The sequence below is a fragment of the Lathamus discolor genome, chromosome Z (genome assembly GCF_037157495.1).
Source record: "Lathamus discolor isolate bLatDis1 chromosome Z, bLatDis1.hap1, whole genome shotgun sequence".
NCBI lineage: Eukaryota > Metazoa > Chordata > Aves > Psittaciformes > Psittacidae > Lathamus > Lathamus discolor.
Window position 1 is genome coordinate 84,988,596 of NC_088909.1, and position 22,200 is coordinate 85,010,795.

A 22,200-nucleotide genomic window follows, 5' to 3' on the forward strand; every position below is an offset into this window, starting at 1 on the left:
CAGGGATGGAGCATTCACAACCACCCTGGGCAACCCATTCCAGTGCCTCACCACCCTAACAGGAAAGAATTTCCTCCTTATATCCAATCTAAACTTCCCCTGTTTAAGTTTTAACCCGTCACCCCTTGTCCTGTCACTATAGTAACTGATGAAGAGTCCCTCCCCAGCATCCCTACAGGCCCCCTTCAGATACTGGAAGGCTGCTATGAGGTCTCCATGCAGCCTTCTCTTCTCCAGGCTGAAAAGCCCCAACTTTCTCAGCCTGTCTTCATACGGGAGGTGCTCCAGTCCCCTGATCATCCTCGTGGCCTTCTCTGGACTTGTTCCAACAGTTCCATGTCCTTTTTATGTTGAGGACACCAGAACTGCACACAATACTCCAGGTGAGGTCTCACAAGAGCAGAGTAGAGGGGCAGAATCACCTCCTTCAACCTGCTGGTCTTTTGATATTTAACAGAGGACCCTAAACTGGTCATTTCAAATCAAGGGGACACAGTCACACAGCATGGAAAACTACATTCAGTTTTTGCTTTGGTAATAAAAGTTTTGGAAGGGCCAAGTCTGGCAGCCACCAGGCTGGCCGGCTCATTGAACTACCTCACTTCAAAAATGTCCTGCATTGCAAGATGAAGAAGAATAAATCATTAAGTGTATTATACTGAGGCCAGCAACAAGGCATGAGTTACTGCTGTTTGCTGTCTTTTCTCTCTGTGCTGTGAGCTTATGTGATCCCTTCATTTAAGACAGAGACTCAGCTATGGACACAGACACTGCACTGGTTGTGGTGAAATGGGTAGAAATAACCCAACCTCTTTGCGTTACCTCTTCAGGCAGAAAATCACTTACAGAGTAATCCTGGCCCTGAAATCCTGTCAACAACTTTAAAAACCATAAATGATGCAACAAGCTTGTTACGGAAATTGCGTGTTACTTAACTGGAGTAATTAATGTCAGCAAGCTCACACACAGATTTGTGGGGTGGAAGGCTTTTTGATAGTAATTCAACACCAGTGAGTGGGGAGTGCTGTACCCTTAGATCTAGAGCAGTTTTGATCAATAAATGTGGTACAACGGGAGATTTGGACCCGAAGGCTGTGAGACAAGTGAGGAAAAAAAACGCAACTAAATAGCAAGGAATTAAAACCTTTTACATCCAGCTTACATCCAAATGGCCCTCCCTACTGCTTGTGTTACTCAGTGTGTGAGCATGGCTGATGACATATTCCACCAGGCATTTCCCTGCAGGAGGGCTCTGTTCTGTGCATTTGAAATGCTGTGATGCAGAGCTGAAATGAAAGCCTGGCCCCAGGTGGGCACTCTTTCACCTCCCTCTCCTGTGTCACTATATGCTGCTCGTATAGGCAGGATAAGCCACAGCACGTCATGCCCAGTCGGATCCTTGCAGGATAGGGACACGGAGGAGGGAGAACACGAGAAGGAGCTCCTTGTCCTCTGGCTGGATTTCCCTGGGCTGGGAATGTAAGGGAATGTCTCCTTCACAAGTTGACCACCCAAGGAGAGAAAAAAAGATGTGTAATTGCTAAACACCCCTACAAAGAACTGTCGTGGTTTAAATCCAGTTGGTAATTCAGAACCACGCAGCTGCTCGCTCCCTCCCCCCTCACTCCCCGGGGGGATGGGGAGGAAAATGGAAAGAATGTAACTCCCACAGGTTGAGATAAGAGCAGTCCGGTAACTCAGGTATAACACAAATCACTGCTGCTGCCACCAATAATGATAAAGGAAATAACAAGGGAAGAGAATACAACACCTCACCACCTGCCGACAGATACCAGTATATAAACTGGGGGCAGTTGCCCGGAAGGGCTAGGTCACTGCTCGGGTCAGGCTGGGTATCTGTCAGCGGGTGGTGAACAGTTGTATTCTCTTCCCTTGTTATTTCCCTTATCATTATTGTTATTGGCGGTAGCAGTGGTGGTTTGTGTTATACCTTAGTGACTGGACTCTTCCCATCTCAACCCATGGGAGTTACATTCCTTTGATTCTCCTCCCCATCCCTCCAGGAGAGGAGGGAGGAAGGTGGGGGAGTGAGCAGGCGGCTGCATGGTTCTGAGTTACCGGCTGGGTTTAAACCACGACAGTTCTTTGTAGAGGTGTTTAGCAATTACACATCTTTTTTCCCCTCCTCAAGTGGTCAACCTGTGAAGAAGACATTCCCTTACATTCCCAGCCCAGGGATAGCCAGCCAGAGGACAAAATGCTCCTTCCCCTGTGTCAACACAGCTGCTCTAACTCCAGATACAGCACCTACACCAACTCCAAATACAGCAGCTACACCAACCCTAGTGACAAGTACAGCAGCTACTCAGACTCTGACTACAACAGATAATGCAGCTACTCCAGCTCCAAGCACAGCAGCTACACCAACCCCAGCAAGAAGTACAGCAGCTACCCAAACCTCAGCAACATACACCGCAGCCACTCCAACCACAGTGATAATTACTGCAGCTAAACCAGAGGACCAACTCGTGGTTGCCCCTGTATGCAAGGGGAAAAACAAACAAAAAAGGGACAAGAAAGATGAAGAAGCAATGGCAATGCACTTACTACTGGGACAGCATCTGATCAGGAGTAATCATCACATGAATCAGAAGAAGATGAAAAGCTGGAGCGAGCACCACCTCCTGATCACTGCAGAAGAGGCTACAGAGACTGGGCCCATTGGATCCCGCCTGGCTCCAGAGGTGCCAAGGGACATGCCTGGATGAGGAGAAAAAGCTGGGGGCCACACAGGAGGAGGAACAAGGGGCTGGGAAGGTAAGGGAATGTCTCCTTCATAGGTTGACCAACCGAGGAGGGGAAAAAAAATGTGTAATTGCTAAGCACTACTATTATATACCTCCCAAAGTATAGAGGTGGTGACCACACTGGGAATGCAAACCAGATCAGTTTCATGATCAATGAGTCTATTGTATTACAAGTCATTACCATAAAGTACAATGAAACAAGAACTTTAGCCTAAGCACCCCAGCCAATAAACACTAAACCATCAAATACCCGCTATAACTAAGGTATGACATGCTGAAACTCTGAGATCAAGAGCAACAAATTTGAGAACCAATAAATGAGCATTGTCACTAGTGATTATTAATCCAAAGCAATAAATGCTTATCATAAACACGATTAGACACACTCCAGTCAGATCTGTGGTTAACACAACCATTCATGCCCCACGTTGAGCGCCAAAAAGAACTGTCGTGGTTTGAGCCCAGCTGGCAACTCAGAACCAGGCAGCCGCTCGCCCACTTCCCTGCTTCTTCCTTGCCCTGCTCCCAGGGGGATGGGGAGGAGAATGGAAAGAATATAACTCCCATGGGTCGAGATAAGAACAGCCCAGTAACTCAGGTATAACACAAACTACTGCTGCTACCGCCAATAATAATCATGAGAAGAGAGATAGAAATGGGAGAGAATACAACTGCTCAGCACCCGCCGACCAATACCCAGCCCAACCCAAGCAGTGATCTAGCCCTTCTGGGTAACTCCCCACAGTTCCTGTACCAGGCATGATGTGCCGTGGTACGGAATACCTCTTTGGCTAGTTTGGGTCAGCTGTCCTGTCTCTGCTTCTTCTGGCTTCCCTTCCTCCCTGGCAGAGCAGGCGACTCAGAAGGTCCTTGGTCAGACTAACTGTTACTTAGCAAGACCTAAAAACACCGGTGTTATCAGCGCTGTTCCCAGGCTGAAAGTCAAAACCACAGCACTGCACCAGCTACTAAGAAGGAGAAAAATGACTGCTACTGCTGAACCCAGGACAGTTTGTTACACAGGCTAATAATGTTCCTTGTACAGGCTGCTTAGATATTTGCTTGTGCTCATTACCATTCATGTATCTAATGTGGGGCTTTACCTCTTGTATTACTACTTGAATGCAACACTTCACTGACTGCTGCCTAATTCCACGTTCTTGAAAGCTCCAAGTGTTTTGATCCCAATTTGGTTTAAACCATGTGGACCAAGCAGGTTTTCCCTGCAACACTCATGAAACACAAGCAAGTGACTCAGTTGTGTTAGAACAGTTTTAAACCCCTCAGTTAAGTACCACGTAAGAAGAACACAGAGCTGTTGGAACATGTCCAGAGAAGGGCCATGAGGACGATGAGGGCCTGGAGCACCTCCCGTATGAAGACAGGCTGAGGAAGTTGGGGCTGTTCAGCCTGGAGAAGAGAAGGCTGCGTGGAGACCTCATAGCAGCCTTCCAGTATCTGAAGGGGGCCTACAGGGGCACTGGAGAGGAAGTCTCCATCAGGGACTGCAGCGAGAGGACAAGGGTTGATAGGTTTAAACTTACATGGGAGAAATTTAGATTGGATATAAGGAAGAACTTCTTTACTGTGAGGGTGGTGAGGCACTGGAACGGGTTGCCCAAGGAAGTTGTGAACAGTCCATCGCTGGCGGTGTTCAAGGCCACGTTGGACAGAGCCTTGGGAGACACGGTCTAGTGTTAGGTGTCCCTGCTCATGGCAAGGGGCTGGAACTAGATGAGCTTAAGCTTCTTTGCAACCCTAGCTATGCTGTGGTTCTATATGCATAACATAGCATAGCTTTCTGTTGTATTCTGTTCCGTTCCATTCCATTTTATTCCATTCCATTCCATTTTATTCCGTTCCATTCCATTCCCTGCACTCACAATGAGTTGTACAATGAGGAGAATATTATTTACCTGAAATGCCAAGGGAATTTCAGCACCAAAAGCACTTTCAAAGACACAAATCAGCATGGTTACAGGTGGAAAGAGTATTTATTTAGAAATGAAGTTATTTTAATTGTCTTGGTTTGGTTTAGTTTAGTTTAGCTTGGTTTAGTTAATTTTAGTCTGGTTTAGTTTAGAGTCTTCAGTTTAGCTGGAAAAAAACCTCCCTTGCAGCCTTACAAAGGAAAGCCGGGGCAGGAACGGTGCCGTGGTGGTGCGAGAGCAGTGCAAGAAGAACCCAGCCAGAAAGGGCCAGGGAAGACCTGACAAGGGGTGGTGCTCAGTGCTACAGAGGACAGCAGCAAGTCCCGGGGCCACGCTGGGGCCACCCTGGGAGTCCCGGGGCCATGCTGTGGCCACCCTGGGAGTCCAGAAAGCTGCCTCCCCCCGGATGCGAGGCACGAGGGCCACCTGCGTGGAGCACGAGCAGCTGCCTTTGGGACACCACGACCCAAAGGAGCCCCATGAAGAGGCTGTGCTCGGCTGCAGAGGAAGGCAAAAAAACCCCGGGGACACTTGCTAGTCCAGCCTGGGGGGAAAAAAGCCTTCCCCCCCACAGCTGCAGGACATGAGGGGCCACCTTCGTGGAGCATGAGCACCAGGCAATAACGCAGCCAGAATGGACCGAGGAGCCCTGACAAGTGGTCATGCTCAGTGCTCAGAGGAAGGCAAAAACCCCCGGGGACCGATGCCAATCTGCCCCTGGGCAAAATTCCTTCCTGACCCCAGTGCTGGCGATCGGCTGCTCCCTGAGCATGTGAGCAAGACCTGCTCCTGGTCCACATGATGGTTATGCCTCTAAGGGGACAAGGGGACACTGGCACTGCCTTTTCTGCCTCCGTCTGGAGCCATCTCAGGGGCTTCCAGCAACACCAAAATGCCGTTGTTCTGATGACTCCTTGGAGCAAGAATCCTTCCTGTGCTTGGGAGCTCCAGAGCACTGCGGAAGGGCTCTGAGCCATCTGTGCATCCTTCTTCTTCTGGCTGCTGCCACTCTCTCACCAGGAGATAAGGACGCGAGCTTCCCAACGACTGAAGCAGGATTTCCATCCATCTGATGAGCTTTGAGTGTGGCCCCTCCAGGAGCTGGAGCTGCAGCAGAGAACCTCCTGCAGCTTCGCAGCTTCAAGACTTCCCTCCCTCAGTCCCCCCCTCACCTAATTCCCTGGGGCAAAGGAGAGGAGGACAGCGAGCTCCCCGACAACTGAAGCAGGATTTCCGTCCATCCATCTGTCCGTCCATCCATCCATCCATCTGATGAGCATTGAACATGGCCCCTCCAGGAGATGGAACTACAGCACCAAACCTCTTCCAGTTTCCTGCGTCTTCAAGTGCTGCCCCCATCAACCCCCTCCCCCTCCCAGTAATTCTCCCGCTGCCTCAAAGGCTTCCCCTCGGATGCCCTCAGGCTGCCAGCTCTGTCCCGGTGGCAGCGCTGGGCACTCTGGCAGTGGGACAGGGGAGGGCGCTGGACTTATAGTGCCCCAGAGCATTGTGATGCTGCGTGGCCGGGTGCTGGCGCTATGACATGGCGGTGACGGGACCCCCGCAGCCCTGCCCACTGCATCCCTCCTGCCGCTGCCCCTTCGCCCAGCATCCCTTGGAGAAAGGCCTTTGGGCTGCTGGCCCTGAGGCAGTGCCCGTGCCCAGGAGGCCCAGGCAATGTCCCTGCCCATGATAGCCACACACTGGGCACTGCTGCAGGGTGTCCCCATAAATAAATCTCTATGTTCAGACCGTATCAATAAAGGCTTTTATACCACGTACAGTCATTTGACTGTGGTGATCCCAAAGGTGGAAGAAACGGGTTTGGGTTCCCTCTGCATGAACTTTGCAGAAACGGAGAGAGCAGGCAGCATTTCCTCACCACTCCTCATCAATACACCAAGTGGCATTTGCTACTGCACTGCTTACAGTGAGGTCTTCTTCTTGGAAAGAAGAATTTAAGGAATCCCTTCTGTTTTGTGTCGTGGTTTAAGCCCAGCTGCTAACTCAGAACCAGGCAGCCACTCGCCCACTTCCCTGCTTCTTCCTTGCCCTGCTCCCAGGGGGATGGGGAGGAGAATGGAAAGAATATGACTCCCATGGGTCAAGATAAGAACAGCCCAGTAACTCAGGTATAACACAAACCACTGCTGCTACCGCCAATAATAATCATGAGAAGAGAGATAGAAATGGGAGAGAATACAACTGCTCAGCACCCGCCGACCAATACCCAGCCCGACCCAAGCAGTGATCTAGCCCTTCTGGGTAACTCCCCGCAGTTCCTGTACCAGGCATAATGTGCCGTGGTACGGAATACCTCTTTGGCTAGTTTGGGTCAGGTGTCCTGTCTCTGCTTCTTCCTGGCTTCCCTTCCTCCCTGGCAGAGCAGGTGACTCAGAAGGTCCTTGGTCAGACTAACTGTTACTTAGCAAGACCTAAAAACATCGGTGTTATCAGCGCTGTGCCCAGGCTGAAAGTCAAAACTACAGCACTGCACCAGCTACTAAGAAGGAGAAAAATGACTGCTACTGCTGAACCCAGGACACTGACACAGCCAGGTGTGTAGAAAAGGTTTGAAATGGAGTTAAACAGAGCTTAGGTAGGTGGCTGAGAACAACTTGTTTCCTCTCCATTCCTACCCCTGTTCTTCTCCACCTCCTCCATTTGTCTGACCAGCTGCCTTTGGCATCTCCTGCACCTTATCTTCACGAAGTGCAGGACAAGGTTCTTTTCAAAACACCTTCAAGGTGTGGATGTGCACTACAGATTTGCCAGTCTGAGGTGATATGCAGCTCAGCAGCTGCAGGACTGTGTCCTTGCTGTCCTTTACACCACAGGTGGGGTGTTTTGGAGATGCTGGTTGTTGATGGGGTACCACTTTCATTCACCTGCTTTATAGCCCTACAGGTTTGGAAGTGTTCAAGTCCAGGCTGGATGGAACCTTAAGCAGCCAGATCTAGTGAGAGATGATCCTGCCCATGGCAGGGGGTTGGACTAGATGAGCTCAGAAAGTCCCTTCAAACCCAAACCATTCTGTGACTATTTCTATAATGGGGTTTTCTGCATTATATTATGGTGTATCTCTTCAGACTGTGGGGCAGAACTACCTGAGGTAACTGCAACTGTGGAATTTAAACCAAGCTGTATTTCAAAATGTGAAAGTAAATATTCCCCTTGGGGGTTTTAGGCATTTGCAGTTAACGCTACCACGCACCTCAGCTGGGCAGAAGAGGTAACGTGTATCACCACAGACAGAAGTGAACCCCAGAAACTACCCCTTGTAAAAAACTAAAGGGCATTTTTTACTCATTTTTGCTTTTCCTAGCTATTTTTCTCAATGCGTACTCTTTCATTCTAACTGCGTCATGACCACATTAGCTGAAACTGATCTGCATACTAGAGATAACCAACTGTCCTACTCTTAGGAGCACAACAGAGCTTGTAAACCATTACCCAAACCATTTGTTTACTAGTTTGTTCCTCTATTTCAACACAGGCCTCTTACCTGCCATTGGGGAAGTACGTACAATACACAACCACTGCGGCAGCGGCTCCAGCTTCACCAGCACTGCGGTCCCTTGTGGACTGAAGTCGCCCCTGTTCCACTTCACGGGTATACATGGGCTGAAACAAGTTATTACCGATCTGGGAGAGCACACTTAAGCAGTTCTTCATTTGCTGATATTTACACGATTTATGTGCTGGAGGCAGAGACCACCAGCACTGTCTGGAGATACTGATAAAGGCAATGTAAACATACTGTCTGCTGTCCGTGTGGCATGAAGGCTTGTTACAGAGACTGCTCACTTTATAACTCAGGTTTGGAGACCTGCTGGACCAATTTTAACCCACACATACTGGATGTTTCCAATACTTGTTTTAAAGAGAGGCTTTTCCATCTAGAAACAGTGCAAAACCTGCTGTGTACAGATGAGAAACCTGACAGTGGATTTCTGCCTTTCCAAATCACAGAATAACTAGATTGGAAAAGACCTTTAAGATCATCAAGTCCAACCACTACCTCAGGACTGCCAAGACCACCACTGAGGGCCTCATCTACCCGGTTTCTGAACACTCGCAGTGACGGTGATCCCACCCCTTCCCTGGGCAGCCTGCTCCAGTGCCTGAGCACCCTCTCTGTGAAGAATTGTTTCCAAATATCCCATCTCAGCCTCTCCTGGCGCAGCTTGAGGCCATTACCTCCTGTCCTACCGCTTGTTACCCCCGCCTCGCCTCACCTCACCCTCCTTTCAGGTAGCTGTGGGGAGTGACGACGCCCCCCCGAGCCTCCTCTTCCCCAGAGTGAACACACCGCCCCCAGCCGCCCCTCACCACGCCTGCGCCCCACACCCTTCTCCCGCCCCCTTGACGTCAGTTTGGTGCCCGAGCTGCCGCAGGCACTCGGGAGCCTCCCCGGCCGGGCCGGCGGGCGGAGAAGAGGCTTCACACCGGGCCGTGCGCGCCCGCCGCTCCCGGAGCGTGCCGCAGCGGCCGGCTCTGCGCTGCGGTAGGAGCCGGGGCCGCGGGCGCCGAGGGGCGGTGCCCGCACAGGGCGGGAGGGCCCTCCCCTCCGGCTCCGAGCGGCACCGCCGGGCCGCCAGACGGCGCTGTCGCCGCGTTAGCACACCGCCTGCCGCTAGCCGTCTGCCCTCTTTGCTCCGGTCGGTTCCTTGCGGCGCGTCCGGCAGCATGGAGGCGCCTCCGGTGACCATGATGCCCGTCTCGGGCGGCACCATCAACATGATGGAGTACCTGCTCCAAGGTAAGCGGCGGGCGGCCGGGCAGCTCCCTCCCGTCGCCCAGGAAAGCATCCGGCGACCGGGCCTGCCTGCCGCGCTGCCGGGCCCCTCCGCACGGGCCGAGGGCCGGACCCGGCCGTGAGCGGTGCTCGGGGGGGCGGGCGGGCAGGGCGCCTGCGGCGGCACACGCGGTACGGGGAGCCCCGCTCTGCCGGACGGGGGGAGGAGAGGAGGGTTGGGATAATGGAGGCACTGTGGGCCCGCCGCAGGGAGCGTGTTGGACCAGTGCTTGGAGAGCCTGCTGCACCGGCTGCGTGGCCTCTGCGACAACATGGAGCCGGAGACCTTCCTGGACCACGAGATGGTGTTCCTGCTGAAGGGGCAGCAGGCCAGCCCCTTCGTGCTGCGGGCGCGGCGGTCCATGGACAAGAGCGGCATGCCCTGGCATTTGCGGTACCTGGGCCAGCCGGAGATCGGCGACAAGAGCCGCCACGCGCTGGTGCGCAACTGCGTAGACATCGCCACTTCGGACAACCTGACGGACTTCCTGGTGGAGATGGGTTTCCGCATGGACCACGAGTTTGTGGCCAAGGGGCACGTGTTCCGGAAGGGCATTATGAAGATCGTGGTGTACAAGATCTTTCGCATCCTAATGCCAGGAAACACAGACAGCATCGAGCCGCTCTCCCTCTCGTACCTGGTGGAACTCAACGTGGTTGCGCCGGCGGGACAGGACATTGTTTCCGATGACATGAGGAACTTTGCTGAGCAACTGAAGCCTCTGGTGCACCTGGAAAAAATTGACCCCAAAAGGCTGATGTGATTGAAAAGTGGGTCAGTTAAGGCATTGGTTTTGTTAGTGTTCCTGAGGAGGGTTGTTTTCCTAAAAAGCCTTTTGAGGGCAAATTGAAATGGGAAAGAGGGAATAAAGGACTGCCTGTCAGTTTCAGTTCCTGGGCGGTTTTCCTTCGTTTGTGGATGTGAATGAGAGTGGACAGTTTAAATCAGTGCTATTCAAAACATCAGTAAACGCTAGTTATTGGTAGTTTTCCTTCCTTCTGTTGGGGAGATACCTGTTAGAAAGCAAATTGTCTAACAGTCCAAGAACACCAGACTTGAGTTCACCATTCTGTGTACCCACATCCTGGTGCTGGTTTTTAAGTTGTTTTTTGTTTTTATTTTGAAGGACCATTTATGTATCTTGCCTGGTCGTGCAAAGTTTTTCATTCAAGTAATACATGAAGTTAGTATCCCTTAGTGCAGTAGCTGTTTAACACAAGCACAAGCCCATTAGCCTACAGTATCAAAGAGCAAGTGTAGACCTGTTCACAGCAGGATAGTAAAGTAATAGCATGTGTAACATGCACAGCTAGGACACAAGATAAATGATAGTGAAACTGTTTCTGATACAGTCAGTGTTAGGAAGCAATTTAGCAATATTACAATTACTAGAGGTTTTCAAATCTTTCAACACTTAAATCTTTTTCACTGAAGTTGGTATGGCAGCCTTAGTTAATGAGAAAGCAGTAAATTACCTGTTCTTCTTAATATCAGACTCCTCACACCTGACAGGCATATTGAAAATTGACACATTAAACAAGAGCATTACAGAGCTGCTGATTGAACTAGTAATGATTTTGTTTCGCACACCTCTGTTGATACTAGGTTGGTTAGTTACCCTCCCTGTATTTAAATGGTATGTGAATTAGGTTCCAGAGTTTTCAAACGCAGCTCAAACAAAAGAAAAATAAAAGGTTGTGAAAAGCAACAAAGTCCAGTTGAATTTCTCAAGTTCTTCATAGAAGGCAACCATTCCATGCATTACTAAAATACACCAACCTGTTGGGGACACTGCCACCCTTTAGCACCACACAACTTCCCCATTTTACAACTGAAGGCAAAGACCACTCCCTCCAAAAGTTCAAAAAAAGCCTTTCAACAGCTACATTTTCAACACCGCTGTTTGGACAAGATAAGCTGTGACAAGATAACCTGTGTTGGGGCTTACCAGGTGCAGTGTCTCAGGTGTTCCACTGATGCAGGCTCTGCATACAGGGCATGGGGACAGCTGAGTGCTTGAGCACAGGGTGGAGAACGCCATTGTGTTCAATATGTGGTGATGATTTTCAGCAGGGTACAAGCAGTGAGGTGACCGACCTGTGTGAGTACTTGTGACCTAGACTGGAAGGTACATACCTGTAATTCCTTTGTTTATACTCAGGTGCTACTCGCCCTCTTCAGACACTGAGTGCCCTGTCCCAGGCTTCCAAGTTGGAATTCTTAGCATACTGTGAAGGGCACAACTTCCCAGGGGTCAAGAGGCAGGTCTCAGGGCTCTGCCTGTACTGGGGAGCTGAATGTGCCAGGTTGCTTTGGGACTCAGTTGCAGTCCCACCCTGGCAGGTGGGAATCCTCAGGGGTGTTGTCACACCCTGCTGCTGTAACATTGGTTAGGAGCTGCTTGCCACAGACTTCCACGATCTGGTGCTTGTCTCTCATGACAAATTTCAGAAACATGTCCAATGGATCAGGAAGGTTGAATATTGCCTGCCAGCTTTTCAGAGGGTAGGTACCTGCATATATAAAGACATAGAAAACTGCAAGTACACATGCACATGTCCTTCCTACTGCCTCTGAAAGGCACTCAATTAATTGACCTTCCGTATTTGTAAGTGGAGCAGCAAACAAATCACAGAGTGTTGATGTTAATGCAGTGGTGTTAAGAGCAGAAAATCCCACAGGGAATTTCATGCAGACCAGCTAAAGGAAAAGGAGACTGAATGTAAGCTCCCAGTTTAAGTTTTTACAAATTAGATGACAGTAGGTCTGACAATTGGTCTAAGTTCTAAACCCCATAATTTAAAATAGTTCTATTAAAGGAGAGTTAGTTTAAAACTCAAAAACTGCCGCAGTCCACATTATCAGCCTTCCTTACTCTAGCTATTGTCCATGCAGGCAGGTGTCCAGGCAGGTGTGTGGAGTTAAAAAAAAAAGCTTACTGCACCACTGATTACAGCTGAGGAAACATGGACACCTTCTGGTAGCTAATGCTCAAAGTATATCCCTTTCTTTTATCTAAGAAATACACTTTTCTCCTGCTATGAAGCTTCATCATCATCATGGCTTGACTTCACTAACGAAGATTTGGGAAGAGCTTTACCCACGCTTACTACAGACGTGCTGATGACTAAAAAGGCCAATGTGGGACAGGCAAATCTGGTTGCAAAAAGCTTAGATTTTATAGCTGGAGACTAAAGATAACAGCAATGCTATTAGTAATATACACTGGTAAGTTACATGGCATAACCGTAAGTAATTATCATTCAGTGTATCTAGGGAGTGCACAGAGCTGGCTTAGAAATGCTTAACCCCTTCTTACTGGAAAGTTTGTATTTTTTAAGTTACATGCACAGCTTATGGGACCAAGAATGTGACTTACTTTAATCTTTTTTTTATTAATTTCCTTTTCACAGCTAAAACAGCTGCATTCTTCAAGGGCAAGCCTTTCCTCAGGATTCTGTGTTTGTAGCAGTGTTATTACCCAAGGCCTGATGCAGCTGAGCTAAAGTTGCACTTTCTGTGCAGCTGCTGCCTTGTGTTATTTCAGACTCTTCCTCCTGTCTTACATGCTTGTATTTACAACTTCATTGATCACTGTGTAACAAGTAGATATCCCCGCATAACAAATAAAGATAGGATAGTTATTGATCCCTTAGGCACCAGGTATTTCTGCTGTTAAGCAAGCTTGCTCTACAGAAGCTCATCTCTGTTCTTAAAAAGCCTTTATACTTTGGAGAAAGCCACAGATTTATCCTCTGGCACTCCTCAGTTCTGGATCTCCATTCTTCCCATGGAAACTTCTAATGTTGTTAATTCTGTACAAAGACAAGAGCTGAAATACTTTGGAAGTGCTCTGTATTAAGACTAATACTGTACAGGAGTATCTTTTAACATGCTTCTCATGCTAGCAGAAAATAAGCTTTTTAATAAACTAAGGTGGCATTCAAGTTTTCATCTCGGTAACCTCAGTAATACAAGCAAACTGCTTTCCTGTTAAATGTTCTCCATACATTATAATATTGTGTATGACCCTACCATTCTCTAGATGTTATTTAAAAGGTTAAAAGTGTTTTACAGCAGTCTCTCCAAAGCACTGAAAGTTAAAAATAACTACAAACCAGGATTTTTCTTCATAATTTTTAATACTTTTCACTTTTAAATACTGGTTTTAAATTTGATTGTAACATGGAAGAGCCAACTTCTTTTAATTTTTAAAACTTACCATTAGGATCATAAAGCTATTATAGAACAGTTACACTCTACACACTCAAGGTACTCAAAAATATGATTCATGTTTTAAATCTGTAGATGAACAGTGGCAATTAAAATACAGCGTTATCTGTACAACTTGACAAAAATACAGGTGGACAATCTGATTAAAGAGAATCTGCACAACTTCAGGTAAGCCAGCTCAGCCCAATTAAGTAAAGTGTAATTATTTTTTTTTTTTCCAAAGTGCATTATGTTTTTCACAGATAAATTTGTCAAAATAAGATATCCAGGTTCTCAGACAAGATGACAACGGCCATCTCATCCTCATCCCCAAAACAAGTTATATCAAATTATTTCCTTCATATCTAACCAGGTAATGTCCAAATTCTCTGAATGGACACAGGTATTCAGAGAATGAGATCTGATGGAGAAAAGATTGCTGCGTTCTCAACCCTTCAAACTGGTTCAGTTTGTAAAACTCATCCATCCCCGAGTGGGGAGCTGCCTCTGCAAAGATCACCACAGCTGTATGAAAACTACCCATCCACTAACAGGAAGAAGTAAACTGAATAGTGCATAGATATGTGGCAGTGACTGAAGAGAGAGATGGATGGGCTCAAGAGAGTGTGCAAATTTATAAAACGATGAAAGAAAGATCCCCTCCAGAATAAAGCATCTAATGGCTACTCACAAAAAGACAATCTGAGAGGCCTACAGACAACTGCATTTTTCAAATTTGGTTTGTAAAGCGGTCAGTTAATACCAATTTCTCAGTCTTGCAACTCCTTCCCTAACCTTTGAGAAGCCTCTCACAACTGATTGGGCAGGGCTAGCTGTAGTGAAGTACCAGTGCCTTTATCTAAAATTAAAATGTATTTTTTACAAATAGTATCTGCAGTGTAATTTTATTTACAGGATATATCGCAAAAGTACATCACATTTAGTGCAAATGCAACTAATGATATAGGTTTATATACTGCTTTGTAAACTTTCCATACCTTTGTAAAATAAAGCTATCCAATTAAATTAGTAACTTGCCCATCCCATGTTCCAACAATTACCAGAAATGGCAAATCAGGACTTAAACTCTATATTTTTGATTTTTTTTTTTTTTGTTTTTTTTTTTAAAGTTCCCATCAGTGGCTATGGTGGAATGTACCATTGCTTGGTTGATTGTAAAAAGATGAAGTACATTTGAGGTATAAGTTTTGTTTGTTTTTTGTTTTTTTTTACATCTCCATATAAAATGCTCACTGATGATATAGTAAACTTGTACAAATTTTCATCTTATTTGCCTTACCAGCATTACCATATAGGCACTTTTCTACATATTCAAATTAACAGAGTAATTCTGTAATAAGGCATATTCCATGCACCCCATTAGAGAAAGGCAAATAAAAAGGGAAGAGTTATGGAGCATGAAATCTGCATGCATATGTAATCATGTGTTATATACGATTTCCTCTCTACAGAGAAGATGAACAAAAGTTTTTCAACACTGGGCAGATCACACTTAATCTTTTACCAAATCTTCATTAAGTTACTATATTATATATATTTTCAGGCACCTACCATACTATTTCAAATAAGACTTTCAGATTTCTTTCGGGAAAAAAAAAACCCTGAAACTTTTTTCTCAAGATACACAGGATAGTGAAAAGCCAAGCACTCTAGATACACAGGATAGTGTGCATCTCAAGATACACAGGATAGTGAAAAGCCAAGCAACTCTAAAGAGTTTCAAACTATCGAACACAGATGAGAGACCTCAAAGTCAGTATGAGTCTGCCACAGTCCTCTCCTAATAAGCCTATCTCCAGAATCAAAGGCAGGCAAATATATGACATTTAAATTTTCACAGCAACTAAAGGGAACTTTCTGATAAGAACTATGCATCCTTATAGCTCTGATGGGTTTCGATCAAGAGGGAAATAATTTTCTACATGAACCTCAAAGCATGGCTTTATTCAGATGAGGAAAACATATGCAGGATCTGAAAATAATGTACTCATCCTCATTCTGGTCTGGTAATATTGTCTTATGTAGTCCAAATTACTTCAATAAATATCATAGTGTACCTTCTCACAGCTTCAGGAAAGCCCTGGGTATCATGCAAGAAAGCAGTCCACATACATCATGGACAGATGACTTCTAGCTCTCAGGCAAGTTTCTTGCCATTTCGCAAGGAATCTCCCTAGATATTTCTGGATTGTGTTTAATAACAAAAATTCTGTAGCACATATTATGTAACTAAAAAATACAATAGAAATATAAAGATATCTTGAAAAAAAATAAAGCTTTTCACACTCTTACTCCTTCAGAACCAAAGATCGTCATAAGAGTAAGACAATAGAAAAGGCAAAGTCATAAGGATATTGACAGCCCTCAGTTATTAACTGACACTTTATGTGACAAGGTGATTCAGTATAGAAACCAGCAGCAATGAAATGTGATTATACAAAGCAAAACAAAACCTATCAATAAGTCACCTAGGCCTTACTGAAGTCCCTCCCTCCCCCCAGAAACACCACATACAGTATGCTATATGTGCATTTGCCTTTTGTGCTTTTTAGACATGCACAAAAACTGTGTGAGTATCTTAGGAAGGTTGACAGTGAAATTCTGCAACTTGTTTAAAATTAAAGCAGTAACATTGGAGATTCAAAGCTGTATGCATTCTTCTCTTCTAAAGCAAGCAAATCAAAGTAGAGTCATATACATGTTATCAATACATGTATTTAAAATTGCACACTGATTCAGCAAGAAAAGTTAGCAGGAGAGAGCTAGTGTTAAACATTCAGCTTCATGGTGTTGAAACACCTTCTTCACTTCAGTATATAAAGCCTAGAACTTGGGCCATAAAAAGACTGTAGATCCTTCGTTCCAGCATGGAGTGCTCTATGTATGGTCACTTCTCCAACACGGAATGCTCACTCAGTCTTGTTCCAATTGCTGCAGGTAAGCAAAGGTGAAAACACAGCACTGAAACACTTGAATGCTAATTGGAAAGCAAGCACTTGTTAAATGTCTTAAATAGCATTAACACCGCTACGATCACGTTTGAACTGTTGGCTCATGACAACATGCATTTTTAAAGGTTCACCTACAGTAGTTCTCTAACCATATACAATTGAAAACATCAATCGTTCCAGGGCAAGCTGTTACAGAAGTAATCTGATGACTAAGGCTTTAGGAATCTGACATAATGAATAGAACCAAAAATAGAGATGGCCTGTGTCATGCATAGAAAAAGAGATAAAAAGTCATTTTCAGATCATGCTGTAGTATCAGAACAACCAAATGGAATTTGATTGGTTTAACACTACAGTAATAACATGATACATACTTCATTAAGAGTTTACACTAACAAAAATTAAGCAAAGCCGTACTTAGCACGAAGGTTTATGTCCGACAGGTTGAGACAGACCCCAAAGTGATCAAGAAATCCTCTTCTAATGTCATTATCACATTTAAACGTGAAAATCATTTTAGATTAGCTCAATGACCTATACCATTAAAATACATCCATTGACTTAAAGTATCTGTAAATCCTTTTTCTTTCTTAGGTTCATCAGAAAGGCTAAAAATTTGAGTCATAACCTTTTAAATACTCCAGTAATCAACACTGGTCTGTCAGTCAAATTCCATTAATAAAAATCCTAGATCAAAACTATTCTGTCAGTGTAAAAGAATACCTTGACCTTCATAATATTATATCAAATATACATTTTTAAGTAAATTTAAGATATCAAAACCTCATAAGGCTCTAGAGAAACTTCAGTACATATTCTTTTCAGAACTGTAAATTGTCTGTGATAGCTGAGAAAAAATGCTTCATTCATTATACTTCTACATAAATTGGACATGTATACAAAACCTTGCAGGATAAATAGTAAAAGTCTACAAAAACTAATACTTGGTAGCTTGTGCAGCCCTTATTTTCTATGCTACTAATACATGAGTTACATGAATGTTTAAAAAAAAAAAAAAATTAGAATCACAGAATTATATAACAGTTTGGGTTGGAAGGGACCTTCAAAGGTCAACTAGTTAAACACCCCTGCAACAAGCAGGGACATCTTCAGCTAGATCATGTATGTATGTATTTCACACATGTATTAAGACTAAGCACTGAATTCATGCTAGTCATGACAAGTCATTTCTAGATTGCATACTTCTGTTTGGCCTTAAATTTACAACAGTGACTCAAGAATGAGGGAAAGGAATGTATACCTGCTAAAACTAGAATAAAATAGGCTTTCCTGATGTTTTCTCCTGCACATAGGATGTAAAACGCTTCAGGAATTTTGGATATTCTCGTTTTGCCACTGCCCGTAAAACTGATGCTGGTGCCCATCCTCCTGGATTCACTAGAAGCAGATAGGAAGACAGACACTGAAATACAGCAAATCCACTAAAGGCTAGAAAAGAAAATTTAAGTTCATTATTCCTGCAACTCTTTCTGAAGTAGTAACAGGAAAGAAGAATGATCAGTACACTTTTGTGCCCTTAAAGCTTGTATTGTAGCACTTTCTACTGTTAGAGACTATGATTCCACTATTCAGAAAATGTTAAACATGATGTGTTGGGAGTCTTTGGGGATGCCCAAATCAAAGATGATTTTCTATTTCTTGGAAACAGAGAACAAGAGATTCAAGTTACTTTAAGAACGTACTTTTTCAAAGAAAACAGAAGTCAGTCTTGATTTTTCAATAACTGCTGCATATTTCTGCAGAACTGCTACATAGCCAATGTCTTACAAACTATTTTTAAAGCACTTTAAACAAAACTGAAACTGATTCTAAAATATGCTTCAATTCATAGGGCAAGTATTTTGCTGGAAAAGCTGTCACTTTCCATATAATCACAGTTCAGAATTTATCAGTGAAAATGATATTTTTAAAGTAATTAGGAAACTTCTAAATAGGAAAAAAAAAACCACCCAGTTTACCCCAGGGTTTAAAACCATACAGTATTATTTGTACAGGATTTACTACAAACTACATCACTCCTATATGGCAAAGATTTTTTCAGGCACTGATTCTTTAGCATGCCAGGTAATAGGTGGTTAAAAGTAGTATGTGATCTACTCTTCAAGTGTTTTGTAGCTGCAGGAGAGCAGCTAACAAGTATGTAGCTCCAGTACTACAATACACTGCTAAATACTGGGTATAGTAACAATACATTTTGGCTTGGACAATTTTTCAGTCAATACTAAGGATTCTGTCAGTCAAAAAAGTAGACTATACAGCTGTCCTGGATTCAGCTGTAGCAGTTATTTTTATTCCTTCCTATTAGCTGGTGCAGTGCTGTGTTTTGGCTTTAGTCTGAGAACTACGCTGATAGCACACCAATGCTTTAGTTGTTGCTAAGTAATGCTTACTCTGATGAATAACTTCTCAGTCTCTCATGCTCTGCCAGTGAGGAGGGGCACAAGAAGCTGGGATTGAGAAGAGAAAGAACACCTGATATTTCATACCACAGCACGTCATGCCCAGAATATGACTGGGGGGAGTCACCCAGAAGGCCCAGATCGCTGCTCAGGTCTGGGTATCTGTCAGTCAGCAGGTGGTGAGCAATTGTATTGTGCATCACTTGTGTTTATTGTTGGTATCTTTTCCCCTTCCCTTTTTAGTTTTATAATCTCTCCCCTCATTATTTCTCTTACCATTATTATTATTAGTGATAGTAGTAGTAGTTTTGTACTATACTTTAGTTACTGCACTTATCTCAACCTGTGGGGTTTTCCATTCTTCCAATTCTCCTCCCATCCCACCAGGAGTGGGGGAGAATAAGGGGAGCAGTGAGTGAGGCAGTTTACTCAGTGTGGCGCTGAGTTACCGGCTGGGCTTAAACCACAGCAGCAGCTTGCAAACATCCTTATGCAAAATGTATTTCTCCTTCTTAACACAGAGGGTAAGAAATGTATGTTTGCTAACAGCAGCTTTTCAGCCTGGCAAGATGGATCAAGAGGAATACAGCAATACATGAAAAAAACCCATAATATTACTGAAACTAAAAGCTATGCCAAAGTCATCCCAGTTGCAGACATTTCTTCTGCCCACCCTCCTCCACCCAAGGTTCTGTACTCAGGACTAGGTTACACAACTTCCATTTATTCCTCCTAGAATGCCACACGATGAATGATCCTATTCACTGATTCATGTAGCACATTAATTCAACTCTTTCTGAACATGAAGACCAAAAGGGTGATGCTATACATAAATTTAACAGAAAACTGCATCAACCTTTTTCGCCAGTATTCAGCTTCCCAGAATTAGCATCTATCATGCATGTCATAGTGAAAAACGGTAGACTTACCATTAGCTACATATGTAATCTTGCATAGGATGTTGTCCCTGCTTATTTCCTTGTTCCCCTCTGGTGGGCTTACTAATGTCTGACAAATCATAGCAATATTTATTTTGGCACGGACACAGCGATTATTCAGCTGCCAGAAAAAAAACAAAACAAAAACCCCCCACATTTGTAAGCTTCAAATTCAATTTGTTTCAGAGTACTTGACTGCTAAGATTTTAATTTACTGTAAAGGCTAAGACACTCCAGAAGCTGTGTTTCCAAGAGTTTGCATTCCAGCACTACATGGATGTAACATGAATGCAAGCGAAATGAAAAGTACATGGTAAATAGGGAAAGGGCCAAACCAAAATGCCTGAAATCTCAGGTTTCTGTTTGCTTAATACACAGTACAAGTGAATTACTTCAATTATTCTGACAAATGAGTAAAGAAACATTTAAAGAATAATGTTCTAATATTCACAAATATTGGTTAGTACCTTTTCCCTTGTAAGCAGGCTGTGATGTAGCAATCAGCACAGAAATATTCAAAGAAAACAATCGCTGCTACTATCTGACAGAACTAAAAGGCAGACCTGTCTAAGATGGACGTTTAACAGATTTCATATCACAATTATACAAGCCTGCTCCTGTATCTGACAATACTGAAGAGTTATTGATTTGAATACATACAATATAACCTCAATTCTTTAAAACGTTTTCACATCTCCAGAAATTTTGCTTCCATTCTGCTGCAGCACCTTAGATCTGCCAACTCTTGAGATAAGGCAATAAAGCTTTTGTCTCAGAATGCTTTCATAAGGTCACTGTTTAAATAAATCGAATTTCTGCATATCCAGCCCTTCCCTCCTAAGTATTGCACATGCATCACCAAATAATATAAGATGTTACCATAAAAGTAGACCTTGATAGAATGAAAATAAATACTTACAGGAGCGCTATCATGTTCTACAGAGAAATTACACACAATCCAGGTTTCAGGATCATTTTCACTGAATGCTGGTATCTTTCTGATGGCAGACAAATACAGCACATCCCTTTGAGAAGCTGGCCACACTCTCTGCAGAGAAACACCTGAATATAAGCTTTTCCAGTTCTGCAAATTAAGTACTTGCTACCCTTGCATAAAGTTAAAAGCAAGCAAGGCAAAACAGGTCAGTCATGTTATTTAAGTAAAAGTTTCATCAAGTTAGTACTGAAACAGAACATAGGTGTTATACAGATGCATATCAGGTTATCTGACTTTTTTTTTTTTTTTTTAATGAAACGAAGAAGCAAAAATTCAAGGCCTTTGAAATGCAGAAAACCAAGCTGGAATGACTTTTTCAGTAGACAAACAGGAAGAGGCAGCTCTTCTGTTCCATCAATGTCAGGCTTACAGTTTAAGTGAATACTTGTAAGCTACAAACTGAACAGATGCATCTACAGTTACTCTCCAGAGAGAGAAAGAAGGAGAGACCTATTTAAAACACATTATTTCTAAAAGGTAATACTTCAGTAAGACACGTAGTAAACTGATCCTATCTAAGAGAAGGTTTCAGAAACAAAAAACTCTGATAAGAAAATACACAGAAGCTATTTTCCTGACAATATGGGAAAAAATTCTAGCTTTAACAACACTGTATAGTTTACACAACTGTCTCAAAAATCACAAAAATTTTTAAGGTAAACTTCTTTATCACATTATTGGTAAAATTTGCAAAGAAAAATATTTGGTTTTATACTGGAAGCATGCATGGTTAAAAGGGTTCTGAACATTTTTTAAAATATTTCAGTTATAGTTGTTGCATTATAATTCATAGAATCATAGAATAGTTAGGGTTGGAAAGGACCTCAAGATCATCTAGTTCCAACCCCCCTGCCATGGGCAGGGACACCTCACACTAAACCATCCCACCCAAGGCTTCATCCAACCTGGCCTTGAACACTGCCAGGGATGGAGCACTCACAACCACCCTGGGCAACCCATTCCAGTGCCTCACCACCCTAACAGGAAAGAATTTCCTCCTTATATCCAATCTAAACTTCCCCTGTTTAAGTTTTAACCCGTTACCCCTTGTCCTGTCACTACAGTCCCTGACGAAGAGTCCCTCCCCAGCATCCCTATAGACCCCCTTCAGATAGTGGAAGGCTGCTATGAGGTCCCCACGCAGCCTTCTCTGCTCCAAATGA

At 44.3% G+C, this 22,200-nt stretch overlaps 2 protein-coding genes across 3 annotated transcripts in view; one reads left to right on the plus strand and one right to left on the minus strand.

Moving 5' to 3' along the window:
- The first annotated feature begins 9,101 nt into the window (after positions 1-9,101).
- MED18 (mediator complex subunit 18) lies at positions 9,102-10,387 on the plus strand. Its single transcript, XM_065661778.1, has 2 exons — positions 9,102-9,461; positions 9,708-10,387. The coding sequence occupies exons 1-2, from the start codon at positions 9,389-9,391 to the stop codon at positions 10,259-10,261; spliced, it is 627 nt and encodes a 208-aa protein (XP_065517850.1). The 5' UTR covers positions 9,102-9,388; the 3' UTR covers positions 10,262-10,387.
- Positions 10,388-13,621: 3,234 nt separating this feature from the next.
- Positions 13,622-22,200, minus strand: part of CERT1 (ceramide transporter 1) — a 78,337-nt gene continuing 69,758 nt past the window's right edge. For both annotated transcript variants that reach the window (XM_065661140.1, XM_065661141.1), the window contains 4 exons: positions 20,960-21,088; positions 20,032-20,161; positions 17,944-18,080; positions 13,622-16,662 (listed from right to left, as the gene is read on the minus strand). In XM_065661140.1, coding sequence (XP_065517212.1) covers positions 17,953-18,080; positions 20,032-20,161; positions 20,960-21,088 — 387 coding nt within the window. In that variant the 3' untranslated portion in view covers positions 13,622-16,662; positions 17,944-17,952. The remainder of the gene's footprint in view (positions 16,663-17,943; positions 18,081-20,031; positions 20,162-20,959; positions 21,089-22,200) is intronic.